Source organism: Mesoplodon bidens (assembly GCF_964165515.1).
Source record: "Mesoplodon bidens genome assembly, chromosome: 3".
In the NCBI taxonomy this organism is placed as follows: Eukaryota; Metazoa; Chordata; class Mammalia; order Artiodactyla; family Ziphiidae; genus Mesoplodon; species Mesoplodon bidens.
The window spans coordinates 36805390-36821593 of NC_138178.1; the positions used below are offsets into that span (position 1 = coordinate 36805390).

A 16204-nucleotide genomic window follows, 5' to 3' on the forward strand; every position below is an offset into this window, starting at 1 on the left:
GCCATGGCTCACGGGCCCAGCGACTCCGAGGCATGTGGGATCCTCCCAGACTGGGGAATGAACCCTTGTCCCCTGCATTGGCAGGCGGACTCTCAACCACTGCGCCACCAGGCAAGCCCTGGCTAGTTTCTTTTAATACTGGTTGTAAGACTATCCTGACTTCAGAAGTATTAAAAATGTGAAATGGGACATTTTTTTGGAAGACATATGCTTTCTAAGTGTTATGGGAAATAAATGAGGAAGTGGTTAATTTTGCTTGGGGAGGAGGTGACATTTGAGTTGAGTCTGGGAAGTTGAGTAGGAGTTTCCCAGGCAGATAAAAGGCTAAAAGTTGTCCCAGGCCAAGAGAAATCTCTATTATGGTGCTTATCTGAAGCTATTCTGTTAATATTGCTCCACTCCCATGAATCTGTAAATTCCTTGAGGTCATGAATGAATTCTATCTCCAAAGCAACCCATTAGTTCATTATTTTGCCATTTAATTTTTGTTTATTTATTCATTTTGTATTCACTAACTTTATTCATATATATACTTACTGACAAAATAATATTTTGAGTAGCTCATTTAGAAAATTTGGTAAATATAAAGAAGCAAATAAACAAATCCCATACACAAAGCCACAAATCCGTTGTAATTCCCCATTTGGAGAAACCACTGTTACTATACTGGTGTATGTGCTTCAAGCCTTTTTTCTATTTATATGTACATCTATATCTATCTATCTATATATATATATATTTTTTTTTTTAAACTTATTTATTTATTTATTTATTTTTGGCTGTGTTGGGTCTTCGTTTCTGTGCGAGGGCTTTCTCTAGTTGTGGCAAGTGGGGGCCACTCCTCATCGCGGTGCACGGGCCTCTCACTATCGCGGCCTCTCTTGTTGTGGAGCACAGGCTCCAGACGCGCAGGCTCAGTAATTGTGGCTCACGGGGCTAGTTGCTCCGCGGCATGTGGGATCTTCCCAGACCAGGGCTCGAACCCGTGTCCCCTGCATTGGCAGGCAGACTCCCAACCACTGCGCCACCAGGGAAGCCCTATCTATATTTTTAAAGCAAAAGTGGTATCATAATATATTTATTAGTTCATAATGTTATTTTCACTTAACCATCATATTAAAAATACTGATCATTGTTTGCCTACCCAGTCTCCCATTGAAGGAAATAATGCCAGCTCACAGTTTGCTATTCTTAACTGGCTGATTCCCTGACCCCAGCTAACTGAACTAAAGGATTGGCATCTGATCCAAGGACAGCCCACCTGTAGGTGGTCAGAGACATACTCATCGGGTGGAAAGATGAGCTAATCCAATCAGATGCCCCTGGATTATGAAATTGGGCAACTGATATCCTCAATGGAGGTGATAGTGTAAGGATGCCATGGCCTTCCATCAAATAGAAGCCAGAGTTGTGAGGGAGCACAAAATATTAGAATGGAGGAAGCTGGTTGTCAAAGAGAGGAGGGTAGAGTAGACCTGTGGAGAAGCCGAGAGGCCCAGAGGGACAGAGCCATGCCTTCAGGCTTCTGTTAGTTCTGTTTTCTCTTGCTCCAGTTCTAGTCCTTATATAGCTTTATTATAAGTACCTCCCTTCCAGCCTATTTTCCTCTAGAGGTAAAAAAGTGCATCTCTGGAATTCCCTGGCTATCCAGTGGTTAGGAGTCCGTGCTTCCACTATAGGGGGCACAGGTTTGTTCCCTGGTGGGGGAACTAAGATCCCCCATGCCGTGCAGGGCAGCAAAAAAAAAAAAAAAAGAAAAGAAAAGAAAAGAAAAGTGGGTCTCTATTCCTTGTAGCCATTCAAGCCTGACCAGAACCATAAATCATGACTTTTATGGCTGTATAGAATTCCATTGTGTGGAGTTGCCATCACTGAGTAAAAAACAAACAAAGAAAAACAATCCAGTGGCAGGCATTTAAGATATTTCCAAAGAGCATCTTCATCACTAATTTTTGCACACTAAAAAATAACTTCTTTACGATATATTCCAAGAAGTAAAATTTGTTGTTTGAAGGATGGCTGCATAACACAAAGTTGGACTTCAGAAAGGTTATACCAGTTTACAGCCAAACCAGCAGTGCATGAGAAAGGTTGCTTTTTCACCCCTTTGCCAATAGTATCAATTAAAAAAACAAAAGAAAACATTGCTACTCTGATGTCAGTTATGACCTTAATGTGAATTTCTATGAAACTTGTATTTATTGACCAGGCATGTGGGTTTTGTCATTAGACACACCTGGGTTTGAGTTCCAGCTCTGCCTCCTGCTGTGTGGCTTCAGTTGAATTATGTAGTTCTCCATTTTCTCATCTGTAAATTGGAGATAATAATAGTTCTTTGTTGGATTATTATAAGGCTCAGATTAGAAAATAAATCCAAAACACAGAGTCCAGTAAAGCCTCAGTACATTTCAGTTATTATAGTTATGAAGAATGACTTAACTTGTGACAATCAGATAAAGCTATTTGAGATATCTGAAACTCAATGGGATATTAGTTTAAATACCTGTTAGAATTGTATGGTTCTAGGAATAAGAAAGAATGCAAGAGCCCATTAGTTTCATAACCTTTATGATTAGAGGGGAAATGCATTTACACATTTGAATTTCATCCATTACAAATGTCTTTAGAATTAAAATAAAAATATGTGTATATCTTAAGAGCCAAGAAATATAAAACAAAATCAAAAGGTAAACTGGGTAGTATTTGCAGATTTCTAAGAGTAGTCAGAGGATGAGGTAATGAGTTTTAAAGTCTATAACAGAATTTTAAAAGGGGCTCAAAATATCAGTTGGCATAGTGAGAAGAATGGCTCTGAAAGTCTGTAGCTCCAGAACTTATGTTAGGTAGAAAACCTCTGATCAGGGAATTTGCTGGCGGTCCAGCGGTTAGGACTCAGCACTCTCGCTGGTCAGGGAACTGAGATCCCACAGGCCGCTCAGTGTGGAGTGGTGGTGGGGGAATGACACAAACAAACAAAAAAATGTCTGATCAAAAGTAATCTTAGGGCCTCCCTGGTGGCGCAGTGGTTGAGAGTCCGCCTGCCGATGCAGGGGATACGGGTTCGTGCCCCGGTCCGGGAGGATCCCATGTGCCGCGGAGCGGCTGGGCCCGTGGGCCATGGCCGCTGGGCCTGCGCGTCCGGAGCCTGTGCTCCGCAAGGGGAGAGGCCACAGCAGTGAGAGGCCCGCGTACCAAAAAAAAAAAAAACAAACAAACAAACAAACAAACAAAAAAAAACAAAAAAAGTAATCTTAATTAACTAGGCTGAAACTGTCTTTCTTAGCAGTTCTGTGTCTTTCAACTCAGAAGCTTTAGAATTAAGCACAAAAAGGCTTTAATGGGGGTAAAAACTATGTGATTAATATGTTGGGGTTTAGAAGAAATATGTGCATATTTCACTTTTTAGGCACTTGCAATGTTTAAGAAAATTTGGCTTATTAGAGTGATGGTCTTATAACTCTTATTTTTTATTTATTTATTTTTTTGCGGTACGTGGGCCTCTCACTGTTGTGGCCTCTCCCGTTGCGGAGCACAGGCTCCGGACGCGCAGGCTCAGCGGCCATGGCTCATGGGCCCAGCCGCTCCGTGACATGTGGGATCTTCCCGGACCGGGGCACGAACCCGTGTCCCCTGCATCGGCAGGCGGACTCTCAACCACTGCGCCACCAGGGAAGCCCATAACTCTTATTTTAAATGTATAATTGAGTTAGTTTTAGACTTAAGGTTTTGAGTTGAAATTTTACTGCTTACACATGGAACTGGGTCATCTAAGAAAACTTTAAATTCATTATATTTGTAAGTATATTTGATTTATAAGGATTGCTAAGCTTTGAGAAGATTCCAGGCTAAACAACTGAAGAAATTAAAAAGAAAATCTAATAGATTAAGTTTATAGACAATTTTAAATGTTGGAAGATGTTGAATTAACTAACTTTGTGAATGGGACCAAAAGTTATTCTAAGTTTCTGCAAAGTGATTGGTAAAATATGCTAGACTTATAAATAGAATAATAAAATTTGCAAGCTAAACTTAAAAGCTTAAGAAAGAACTAATTTCTGAATTTGTAACAAATTAAATCTTTGACCATTTTTTAATGGGGGTGTTTTGTTTTTACAGGTTTTCAAGTATTTCACTTTACTATTTTGAAGGAAGAATGGATAAACTGAAAATTGCTAGAGCAAACAGCCTGGAGTTAGGTTGTGAAGTGGCTTATTTGGCATGGTAAGGAATGTGGACCATATCCTGAAGGAAATATTAGGAAAAGACTTTGAAAAGGAAGAACACGACCGTATTTGCACTTTAGAAAGAACATGCGGGTGACTGTGGGGAGTTGGTTGGCAGAAGGGAGAACGGAGATGATGTAATCACAGTGGAGACAGACACAAAAGCTAGACACTTCAGTAATAATACCGATTGCATGTAGGCCATGAGGCAAGGAGCCTAGTGTGTCCCAACTGCGAACTGAGCACTATATAAAAACGGGAACAGGGTCAGTGTTCGACACGTTAACTTTAATGTGTCTGCGGAATTCACAGGTTTAAAATGTCCATTACACGGCTGAAAATAATGAGTTGGGGCTTCTAGAAAGTCTGGTCTGAGATATATATTTAGGGCTCTTCAGCAGTTTAAGGTGAGTGTGGATAAAGTTATTCAGAAAGAGTGGGCAAAGAAAAAACAGAAGACGGCTGAGGACAGAATTCCATTGAGTACCAATATTTTAAGGGCAGGCCACAAGTTGCAAGGGGAAGACGCATCCCTAAAAGGGGCAAAGAGTCCTCTAAAAAGAAGAACTTGCAAAGAATAGTGGCAAGGAATCTAAGGGAAGGAAGTTTGGACAAACACAATTCTCCTGCTTTAGCATATCCACTTCTCAAATGCTAGAGGGGTTAAGCAGTTCAACTCTGGCGACTGCTGGCGGATCTGGGAGAAGGCTGAGTCCAGACTGCCAGGCTGTGCGGCCCCTTACGGGAGTTTGGGTCCTGCATGTGTCCCCAAGAACACACTGGGCCACTTCAAAAGAGGCCTTCCTTGAGCCCTTTGGTGCAGAAGAGTTTGGCTAGGCAGGCAGGGGAAGGTAAAGTGCCCACGTTTTTTATTTCAAGCTACGGACACTGGCGGTCTTTCGCAAGAGGTGCGGATGGGACGGCTGCCGGCTAGGGAAAGGATCCAGGACCGGGGCGGGTCTCGCCGTCGGGCGGCGCTGGCAGCGAGTACAACTGGCGAGCCGGCTCCGCCTTCCTTCTTCCGCCTCCTGAGGGCGTTGCGGGCGCAGGGCGGGGCTAGGGGCGGGGTCGGGAGGCCCAGGCCCCGCCTCCTTCCGTCCGCTTAGGTCGGCGCGGCAGGGCGGGGCCGCTGGGGTGGGGTCTGAGGGTGGGGCCTGCGGCGCGGGGCGGGGCCACAGGGACCGGGGCAGCTCGAGCAGTCTGCAGGAGCTGTAGCAGCCGCCGCCCGCGCTTCCAAGGTTTTGCGGCTTCCTGCGCTGAGACCCGGGCTCGGCCGCCATGTCCGCAGCGGACGAGGTTGACGGACTGGGTGTGGCTCGACCACACTATGGCTGTGAGTGTGGGCTCCGCGGCGCTGGGGTCTCGGGGCGGGCTCGCTGCCTCTGAGGCGCCGTTTTCCCGGGGGCTCGCCGGGCGGGTGGGGCAGGGTGGCTGTGGGCCGCGCGGACCCGGAAGAGCCGGTGCGGCGATTTGGCGGGCGCTGAGGCCCGCAGCCCGCGCCCTCTCTGTCTCCGAGGCGGCGGGGAGAACCCAGGCGGCCTCCCCGCCTTGTCCCGGGCGCGGCGGCTAGAGGGCCCCATTCAGCGCCTCCCGACTCCCAGCTCGACCGAGATTGGGGAGACGGCCTAGGGTGAGGTGGCAGGAGGACGGTGCAGGGCGTGTCCCGGGGACCGGAGACCCGAGACGCGGGCTTCCTGGGAAGGTGCTGCCCGAGTGCTGCCTGCGAGGTAGACCCAGGGTCCAGACCTCCTCGGCCCCAGGCTAGCTGAGAGGTGCGGCCCTGGACAAGTCACTTCAGCTTTCTCGGTCTTAGTTCCCTCGTCAGGATCTCAAAAGTGAAAAAACAAACAAACAAACAAACAAAAAAACCCAAACCTCTGACTTCCTCATTTTCCGAACCTCATTTTCTGTCCCTGTCCTGGGACATCACTGAACTGCAGGCGGGATAGTTACCACTGGCCAAAGGAGAGTCCTTTAGAGTCTTGAGGTTTTCCATTTTATTTTATATTCTTGCGAATAATGTTATGTTTTAGGATAATTTCACTCAACAGTTACATGCGAGGTATTGTGTCACGTTTGTGACATTAAAGATTAGTAAGAGCAAGTCCGCTTTCAAAGAACGTTTTAATCAGAGAGGCGGGCAGGTGTATTATCTAATGATAATAAGGAGGGATAGAAATAAAGATGCCATGTGAACTAACTCGGCTTAAACAGTAATGTGGGTGAGGAGGAGGGGCTTGGGGAAGGCAGTAGGAACACAGATAGGACCTTTGATCAGAGCCTTGCAGGATGCTGTGTAGTTTGACAGGGCAGGGTGGGGCAAGAGACAGGACGTGGAGAGAAGAGCAGGAACTAAGGTATTGACGAGTAGAAGAGCACTGTGTGTGTGTTGGGAGCTGAGTGGTGTGGAGTGCACAGTGGTGGGAGGGGGAGGAGGGAGAGGGAGAAGAGTTACCAAAAGTAGTTGGGGCTAAATTGGGAAAGGCATTGAATGCCAACTCCAGGAGTTAGGAATTTATTCCATATCCTGGGTGCCCACTAAAGGAAGCAGATTGCTTTGAAGTTAATCTTATAGGCTCTTGAGACAGACTGCCTGGGTTTGAATCCAGACCCCACCATTTATTTATTAGCCGTGGGGCAAAGGTCAAGCAGCCTCAGCTTCCTCATTTGTAAAACAGGAGTGATAATCACAGGATTGTTGTGGGACTTCCATGAAAGAATGCATGTAAAATGCATAGTACAATTACTGCCACTTAGTTCTCAATGACTGCTGGCTTTAGTGATTCATAAAAGCGTGGGGAAAAAAAGACCATGAACAGCTCTGGATTTAGAGAGAGTCTGGCAGATAGACCAGCACAAATTTGGACCAGAATCTCAAGTCAGTATTTTTCAAGTCACACTGAAATTTAGTACATGTTCATAGTATTGTACTTTTAAACAAAGATTAGGATGAATATAGTTGAAACCCCATGGTTCCTGTCTTAGGAAAGTCATTGTATTGATAGTACCGCCAGCTGTCTACATGTTACCCTGACTCTCTAGGTGACTAGCAGGAATTTGATGCTATGGCATTCTTTTATCGCTCAGGAAGGGTACAGATTCCTGTGCTTACATTCTTTCTTTCATGTTTTAGCGGTCCTGGATAATGAGAGACTTACTGCAGAGGAGATGGATGAAAGGAGACGTCAGAATGTGGCTTATGAGTACCTTTGTCATTTGGAAGAAGCAAAGAGGTAAAGGTTGGCTGGAGAGAAGATTGGGAGAAGGGAGCTGATCTGGTGTCAACAAAGATAAAGATCTCTGAGTATGTTGTAGGTGTGACTGTGAGAGGCAGGTAGTTTGAAGGAATAAGTAAGTACAGGTAGGATATTTTTTTCATGGGAGCAAGTAGCCTTGATGGCAGTTCATCATGAAACAGTCTGATGGGCACCTACGCATACTGAAAAATTTCCAGATTTGTGTTGTTCAGTTTTATGCTTATGGTGCATGTTTTGGGCACAACCAGCTATAGTGAAGAAAAGCAATTTTAAGGTTTGAAGTTTTTGGCCTTAATGTTTCACCGGTTCTTCGCTGGTTTTGATTTATATATGAATTGGGTCCATTCTCCTCTTGGTAGTGCTCTGGGTATGGATCCATCCATTCGGCAATATTCAAAGTCTGTTTACCAAAGGCAGCGTCCTCTGCATTCTTTGTGACGTGAATGTACAACTGCTGTTTTCATTTTTCAGATGCTCCAAGACCTTGTGGTCTTATTCTTAGAGTGTCGATTTGCTATCAGTAGTTCATTGCTTTTGTTCTGGTGCTTGTGTTGTTTTGCAAAGTCCCAGGGTAGATAGATGTAATTACAGATCATGTATCCTATAAGTGAGCTTTGGTGGAAAAGGCCAGCAAGGGATAATGAGAGATTTTGTGGTTAAAGTCTAATGAAAATCAAGGATGTTTCAAATGGTGCTAATAAACAAGAGTGTTTTTTGTCTTGTTTTGTCTTTTTAGTTTTGAAAATCTTAAACGCTACAGGAAAGTCCAGAGAACAATACAATAAACATCCATGTATTCCAAACTAGCAAATGTTAGCCCTTCCGATTTTTTCCCTTTTCTCTCAAAAGACATAGTTGGAGTCCCCTTTGTGCACCTCCCTGGTCCTATTCTCCTTTCCATTCCTGGGGCTACCACTAACATGCATTTCGTGCATCTTCTTGAATCCGGGCTTCTTTTCTTTTTTTTTTTTTTTTTTTTTTTTTCTTTTTGCGGTATGTGGGCCTCTCACTGCTGTGGCCTCTCCCATTGCGGAGCACAGGCTCTGGACGCGCAGGCCCAGCGGCCATGGCTCACGGGCCCAGCCGCTCCGCGGCATGTGGGATCCTCCCAGACCGGGGCACGAACCCGTATCCCCTGCATCGGCAGGCGGACTCTCAACCACTGCGCCACCAGGGAGGCCCCGGGCTTCTTTTCTGAGCTTAAAGCCCTTCCATTAGACTGGGAGAGGTTTGTGAGGGGATTAGTGATGATTTAGGGGGAGAGAGTGGTAATAACACTTGTTTTTCTAAGTGGAAGGTTAGACCGAAGGAGGTGAATGTGTTAGTAGAAAGGGGGATGTTTCTCATACAAAGTTTGTAAGGATCCCGTGAACAAAAATATTAAGTCCTCTGCTACTTAAATTAGGGACTAGATCTAGTTTTGGAAGGTAAACAGTTTAAAAGCTGTAGCTGGTATGAGAGACCATCTTGGGCTCTGTGAAGTCTTGGTGTCTTTGTTGGGGTGACCTAGGGGTGAGAGAAAAGGGCTTCAACCTACCTTCCTTCCCCTGTCAAAAGCTTTCCTGCTTTTAATATTGGGTTTCCGCAGTAAAATTCCCTTTTTTAAAGAGGGTATCTTGGCTAACATCCCCTTGCTACCACTAATGCAGTTTCACTGTTATTATTATTATGATTATGATTATGATTATTTTTAATTTGGCCACTCCACGCGGCTTGTGGGATCTTAGTTCCATGACCAGAGATCAAGCCCATGCCCTCGGCAGTGAAAGCACAGAGTCCTAACCAGTGGACCGCCAGGGAATTCCCCAGTTCCACTACTAATCTAGTTCAACCATCTCATTTCAGTGAGGAAACTGAGGCCTGAGTGTCCACGGTCTACTTGTAGTTTTCTTGATTGAAGAATAGTTTTCAGCATTTTATACGATGGTTTTTAACCAGGTGTGTACATTAGAATCATCTGGGGAACTTTAAAAAAAAAAAAAAAGGCTATCTGGGCCTTACCACAGAGATTCTGGTTCAGTAGATCTAGGCTGGAAGGTCCAGATACCTGTATATTTTAAATGCTTCTAGCGGTTCTGATGGTCCCCCCGAGTAGAGAAATGAGATTGAAAACATTTTAGAACTCTACCTTATGCTAGGTTATGATAGCCTGGATAGGATGATGTCCTTTATCACATTTCCTTCTTCAAGCACTGCACTACAAGAGCACTTCATTTCCGTCTACTCCAGAGCATATTCTTTTCTGTCAGGTGTTTTTTCCCCAGAATAGAAGAATATCCCATTTCCTTTAAAATCCATCCAGGGACCATGATCCCCTGGGACGTTTTTTAGTTGGGTGCTTGTGCATACTTAGGAAGTGACTAAGGCAGTGAGACATTTGTGATAGTCTTTATTTTCCATGCTTTTGGTTATAAGGGAGAGCATAGTAGCGGCATATTGTCCTACCACACTCTGCACTTTGGCCTCACATCGAGGAAATGTGCCTGGTTTATTTATGGAGGCAATCATGTAAAATCTGGATGCAGTGATTTTTTTGTTTGGTTTTTTTTAAAACTTTGATTAGAAAATCAACTTTGGAAGCACCTATTTAGACTTTACAACTAGAGAGGGCTAGGAAAAGAAGCCCGGGAATGTCATACTGAAAAAAGAAGACCGGGGTCCCTCTTGGCCACCTGATGTGGCTGCTGCCACCCCTAAAAAGTGTTCAAGGTGCACCGCAGACAAATCACATGCTCTTCCTTATTAGCTGCAACTTCAGCTCCCAGTTGTGTCTTCTACCCTGGTGAGCTGGGTTGTACCTTGTGTGCTACTGAGGCCCCTCTTTACCCTCTAGCACAAGTCCATTTTGCCTTTTTGGATTGGCCCCATCCTGTTTCCTTCATAACCTCCACCCCTCCCAAGTTGGAGGAGTCCCAAGGTCTGGAATTTACACCCACTCCAAGGCCAGGAAGAAAGATCGCAGAGATCCAAGGGAGAAAAGGTTCCCCTCTTTAGTTCTATTTATAATACTGCTACTCCTCCCACTAAAAGCTCCACCTTATAGCACAGTGGCCCCATTGTGTATCCTAGGGCACTCCATTTTCTCCCGTACCTGTAACAGCTCTTTTGTGGGAAGAGAGGAGAGTGTGTAGAGAGGGAGAGCATATAAATGTGTGCAGACAGGGAGTATAAGTAAGAGTGTATGTAGAGAAATGAGAACGTGTTGTGAATTTCTGTTTCCCTAAGAGGTTAAGCGAGAAAATTTAGGAGTGATTCTATAAAAGTATGCACTTTGAGAATGCTTGCGAAATAGAAAATATAGAGATTCTGCTTTTCTTTATTGTTTGGAGAGTAGTTTAAATATGGAAATTAAGTTATTGGTCTAATGAAATATCATCTAAGGATTCAGGGTTTTATGCTAAGGGCTGCAGAGCAGACCAAGGACTTTCTAAAGCAAGACATCTTAAATTATGTATTTATGCTTAAATGTGGGTTTAGTTTTATCCTTTTGCCTGTTCTGATTGGACTTTACGTTTGTTTTTGCTAAGGAGCAGTTGTATAGTAGAGGTAAATAGCATTTTCACTCAATTGAGAGAGGTGAGGTTTAAATATGTGAGATATGGTAGGTGCTCAGGTCTTGGACAGGAAGAAGTAATAGATCAGGGACTTCCCTGGTGGTGCAGTGGTTAAGAATCCTCCTGCCAGTGCAGAGGACACGGGTTCGAGCCCTGGTCCGGGAAGATCCCACATGCTGTGGAACAACTGAGCCCACGCACCACAACTACTGAGCCTGTGCTCTGGAGCCCGCAAGCCACAACTACTGAAGCCCGCGCATCTAGAGCCCGTGCTCCCCAACAAGAGAAGCCACTGCAGTGAGAGGCCCGCGCACTGCGATGAAGAGTAGCCCCTGCTTGCTGCAACTAGAGAAAGCCCAGGAGCAGCAACAAAGAACCAACACAGCCAAAAATAAATAAATAAGTAAATAAATAAAGAGAGAAAGAGAGAAAAGAAAAAAAGAAAGATTAGAAGGTTCAGGTGAAAAGAACCAAGAAGAGAACATAACAGGCAGGGCAGAAGAGGGCAGTCTGCAGAGGAGGAGAATGTATGAGTAGTCCTAGAAATGGGAGAAAATTGAGTTAGGTTAAAGGTCACAGGAGGAAGGTTAATTCCAGCACTCCCCGAGTTTAACAATTTAGGAATCCTTCTTTCAGAGGCTTGCTGGTATGTCCTTGTGAGCCTGTCATGGGCCACCTTCCTCCTGCTCAGTGTCCATACCCCAGCTCACAGAGCAGGGCACACCCCTCCCCCCACAAGGGGTGGAAAGTGAAGGCTGTGGCTGGCTGGAGACTGTCAAAAACCATGTGATGTTAACAAGAGCTTAACACTAAGTAGAGGCACTTTACCTTCTGTAATTTAGGGGAATTGAAAAAGTATCTTGGAAAGAAATCAGCTCTTGAGAACAAATTCTCTTTTGTGCGTATGCATTTGTTGTTGGCATCGAACATTTTCCAGGATGGGCTCATCAGATCTCCTCTCCTCTAAGTGGAATCAGAATTCCAGTAACATCTGGATATATTAGGCTGGCACACTGTGATCATGAAAAGAGAAATTAAAGACGTTTAACTAGAAGCTTGCCCACTAGCTTCTAGAATTCTCAAATGAAGGAATATCAGTAAGATATTGAGGAGACTCATTTTTAGATTGACCCAAGCTTTCCTTTTGCAGATGAAAAAACTAATCGCTTCATGAGACCCAGTATGATTAAGGGGCCACAAAAAACGTAGCTTTTTTTTTTTTTTTAAAGACTTATTTGTTTAATCAGGATTTAAAGCTTAACCTTGAAACACACACACACACACACACATATATATATATATATATATTTTTTTTTTTTTTTGCGATACGCGGGCCTCTCACTGCTGTGGCCTCTCCCATTGCGGAGCACAGGCTCTGGACGCACAGGCTCAGCGGCCATGGCTCACGGGCCCAGCCGCTCCGCGGCATGTGGGATCTTCCCGGACCAGGGCACGAACCCGTGTCCCCTGCATCGGCAGGCGGACTCTCAACCACTGCGCCACCAGGGAAGCCCAAACGTAGCTTTTTAATGGTACTTTGGGACTACAAGCTGGATACATTCATGTATTTATGATTATCAAGGAGAAGTATGGGGTGGGATTTATTCTTAACTCTTAAAATGGTGACATAGATGAAAATCTCTTTTTTTTAAATTTTTGAACTTTATTTTATTTTTTTAAACAGCAGGTTCTTATAGTCATCCATTTTATACACATCAGTGTATACATGTCAGTCCCAATCTCCCAATTCATCACACCACCACCACCACCACCCCCTGCCGCTTTCCCCCCTTGGTGTCCATACGTTTGTTCTCTACATCTGTGTCTCAATTTCTGTCCTGCAAATGGGTTCATCTGTACCATTTTTCTGGGTTCCACATATATGCATTAATATACGATATTTGTTTTTCTCTTTTTGACTTACTTCACTCTGTATGACAGTCTCTAGATCCAGCCACGTCTCTACAAATGACCGAATTTCATTCCTTCTTATGGTTGAGGTATATTCCATTGTATATCTGTACCACATCTTCTTTATCCATTTATCTTTATCCATTCATCTGTCGATGGGCATTTAGGTTGCTTCATGGCTATTGTAAATAGTGCTGCAATGAACATTGGGGTGCATGTGTCTTTTTGAATTATGGTTTTCTCTGGGTATATGCCCAGTAGTGGGATTGCTGGGTCATATTGTAGTTCTATTTTTAGTTTTTTAAGGAACCTCCATACTGTTCTCCATAGTGGCTGTATCAATTTACATTCCCACCAACAATGCAAGAGGGTTCCCTTTTCTCCACACCCTCTCCAGCATTTGTTGTTTGTAGATTTTCTGATGATGCCCATTCTAACTGGTGTGAGGTGATACCTTGTTGTATACCTCATTGATTTGCATCTCTCTAATAATTAGTGATGTTGAGCAGCTTTTCATGTGCTTTTCGGCCATCTGTATGTCTTCTTTGGAGAAATGTCTATTTAGGTCTTCTGCCCATTTTTCGATTGGGTTGTTTGTTTTTTTAATATTGAGCTGCATGAGCTGTTTATATATTTTGGAGATTAATCCTTTGTCCGTTGATTCGTTTGCAAATATTTTCTCCCATTCTGAGGGTTGTCTTTTTGTCTTGTTTATGGTTTCCTTTGCTGTGCAAAAGGTTTTAAGTTTCATTAGGTTCCATTTGTTTATTTTTGTTTTTATTTCCATTACTCTAAGAAGTGGATCAAAAAAGATCTTGCTGTGATTTATGTCAGAGTGTTCTGCCTATGTTTTCCTCTAAGAGTTTTCTGGTGTCTGGTCTTACATTTAGGTCTCTAATCCATTTTGAGTTTATTTTTGTGCATGGTGTTAGGGAGTGTTCTAATTTCATTCTTTTACATGTAGCTGTCCAGTTTTCGCAGCACCACTTATTGAAGAGACCGTCTTTTCTCCATTGTATATCTTTGCCTCCTTTGTCATAGATTAGTTGACCATAGGTGTGTGGGTTTGTATCTGGGCTTTCTGTCTTGTTCCATTGATCTATATTTCTGTTTTTGTGCCAGTACCATATTGTCTTGATTACTGTAGCTTTGTAGTATAGTCTGAAGTCAGGGAATCTGATTCCTCCAGCTCTGTTTTTTTCCCCTCAAGACTGCTTTGGCTATTCAGGGTCTTTTGTGTCTCCATACAAATTTTGAGATATTTTGTTCTAGTACTGTAAAAAATGCCATTGGTAATTTGATAGGGATTGCATTGAATCTGTAGATTGCTTTGGGTAGTATAGTCATTTTCACAATATTGATTCTTCCAGGAACATGGCATATCTCTCCATCTGTTGGTATCATCTTTAATTTCTTTCATCAGTGTCTTATAGTTTTCTGCATACAGGTCTTTTGTCTCCCTAGGTAGGTTTATTCCTAGGTATTTTATTCTTTTTGTTGCAATGGCAAATGGGAGTGTTTCCTTAATTTTTCTTTCAGATTTTTCATCATTAGTGTATAGGAATGCAAGAGATTTCTGTGCATTAATTTTGTATCCTGCAACTTTACCAAATTCATTGATTAGCTCTAGTAGTTTTCTGGTGGCATCTTTAGGATTCTCTATGTATAGTATCATGTCATCTGCAAACAGTGACAGTTTTGCTTCTTCTTTTCCAATTGTGTTCCTTGTATTTCTTTTTCTTCTTTGATTGCTGTGGCTAGGACTTCCAAAACTATGTTGAATAATAGAAAATCTCTTTTTTGTGAAACTTAGTGCAACTGCCTTGGACAGACTCTATGGTAAGAAGTGGGTTGTCTTTAAAAGTGATTCAAACCAAGAGTGCTTTTTCATATTATTACAATGTTACAAATGGGGGGATGTGTTCCTAGCAGCCAGGAAAAGCGACTCTACAGTGTAGCTGAGACACTTAGCAAAATTTACAGTTGAGAAAGGTGGGCAGTTTCTGGTATATATTAGGCAGTCAACTAGTTCGTAGCTGCTGTGATAACTAAGAAAAGTCGTATTACTGTAATCTCATAACACTTATAATGAAGTCAAACAAATTTTAAAAGCCTGAATAAAACGTCATTGAAAATCTTGACTGTTGAGATACGCAAAGTGAAAAGAACAAGGACTTTCAGTTTTGGCAGGTGTAAGTTCTGATTCTGGTTTTGCAAGTTACTTAACCTTAGGGAGTAGAGCCTAAGCTTGTACTTTACAGAATGGAGATACTGTGCATCTTAGAGAGTCGCTGTGAGGGCTAAGTGCCTGGCACAGTGTCTGAAATACAGTAGGCACTTGATAAATGTATTCATTATCCTGGTCCTTGGGGCAAAAGCAGATTTAATATGAAGATGAAGAGGCATTCATAAACTTTTCTGGGGAATTTTCTGGGCATTTTCAAGGTTCTAAATGTTGGTAGCTCTTAGTTTTTTCACTTCATACTTAACCTGTTGTCTGAAGGGAAACACCAGAAACAGAGGATACCTCTAGGGATTGGAGGGTATGAGAAGACTTTTCCTTTTTACTTAATGCTTTTCCGTATATTTAAAATGCTTTTTACGATGATCATGAATTTTATAATAAAAAAGGAATGGATTAAGAAAAAGGAAAAACTGAGTATATAATTTTTAGATAACGATGATCACGAATTTAGATTTTTAAATTGCTGTATTGTCATCTTAATTACTATTTTCAATGGATACATAATGTCCATAATTTATTTAGGCTTATTCCAAAAGTTGTATTGCTTTGATTTCTGGAAAGAGTAAACATTTTCCCATATATTTCTTTACCATCTTTATTTTATGCAAGTTGTTGATGACGTTTGTCTGCTAGGGTCATGATGTTGACTTTTGTGAGCTCTCTTATAATATGGGTGTCAACCTGTGGTATTGCTACAAACATTTTCTCTTGATTTTCCATTTTATTCTTTCACTGTATGGAAGTTTTAAATTTTATGCAGTTTAAGTGTTAATCTTTCTCTTGGTAATTTCTTCTATTTAGATAGTTTAATTTCTGTAAGGCCTTGCTAAAATTTGAAGTTTTATATTCTGTTAACTTTCCTATGATATAGTTATTTAATTTTTTAAACATCTAAGTCTTTAAATTTCATGGTGTTTCTAAATTATTCTGATATTACTTAAAAATAATCTTTTACTACCTGTTAGCAACTGACATCTAGTATGTCAAATATTAAATTACATAAAGTTCTGTTTC

The 16204-nt window shown here is 42.6% G+C and overlaps 1 protein-coding gene across 1 annotated transcript in view; it reads left to right on the plus strand.

Annotated features, from left to right (window-relative positions):
• The first annotated feature begins 5400 nt into the window (after positions 1 to 5400).
• The window catches only part of IQGAP1 (IQ motif containing GTPase activating protein 1), a 103034-nt gene continuing 92230 nt past the window's right edge, over positions 5401 to 16204 (plus strand). The window contains exons 1-2 of the mRNA XM_081227921.1: positions 5401 to 5556; positions 7357 to 7456. Of these exons, the coding sequence (XP_081084047.1) occupies positions 5502 to 5556; positions 7357 to 7456 (155 nt within the window). The 5' untranslated portion in view covers positions 5401 to 5501. The remainder of the gene's footprint in view (positions 5557 to 7356; positions 7457 to 16204) is intronic.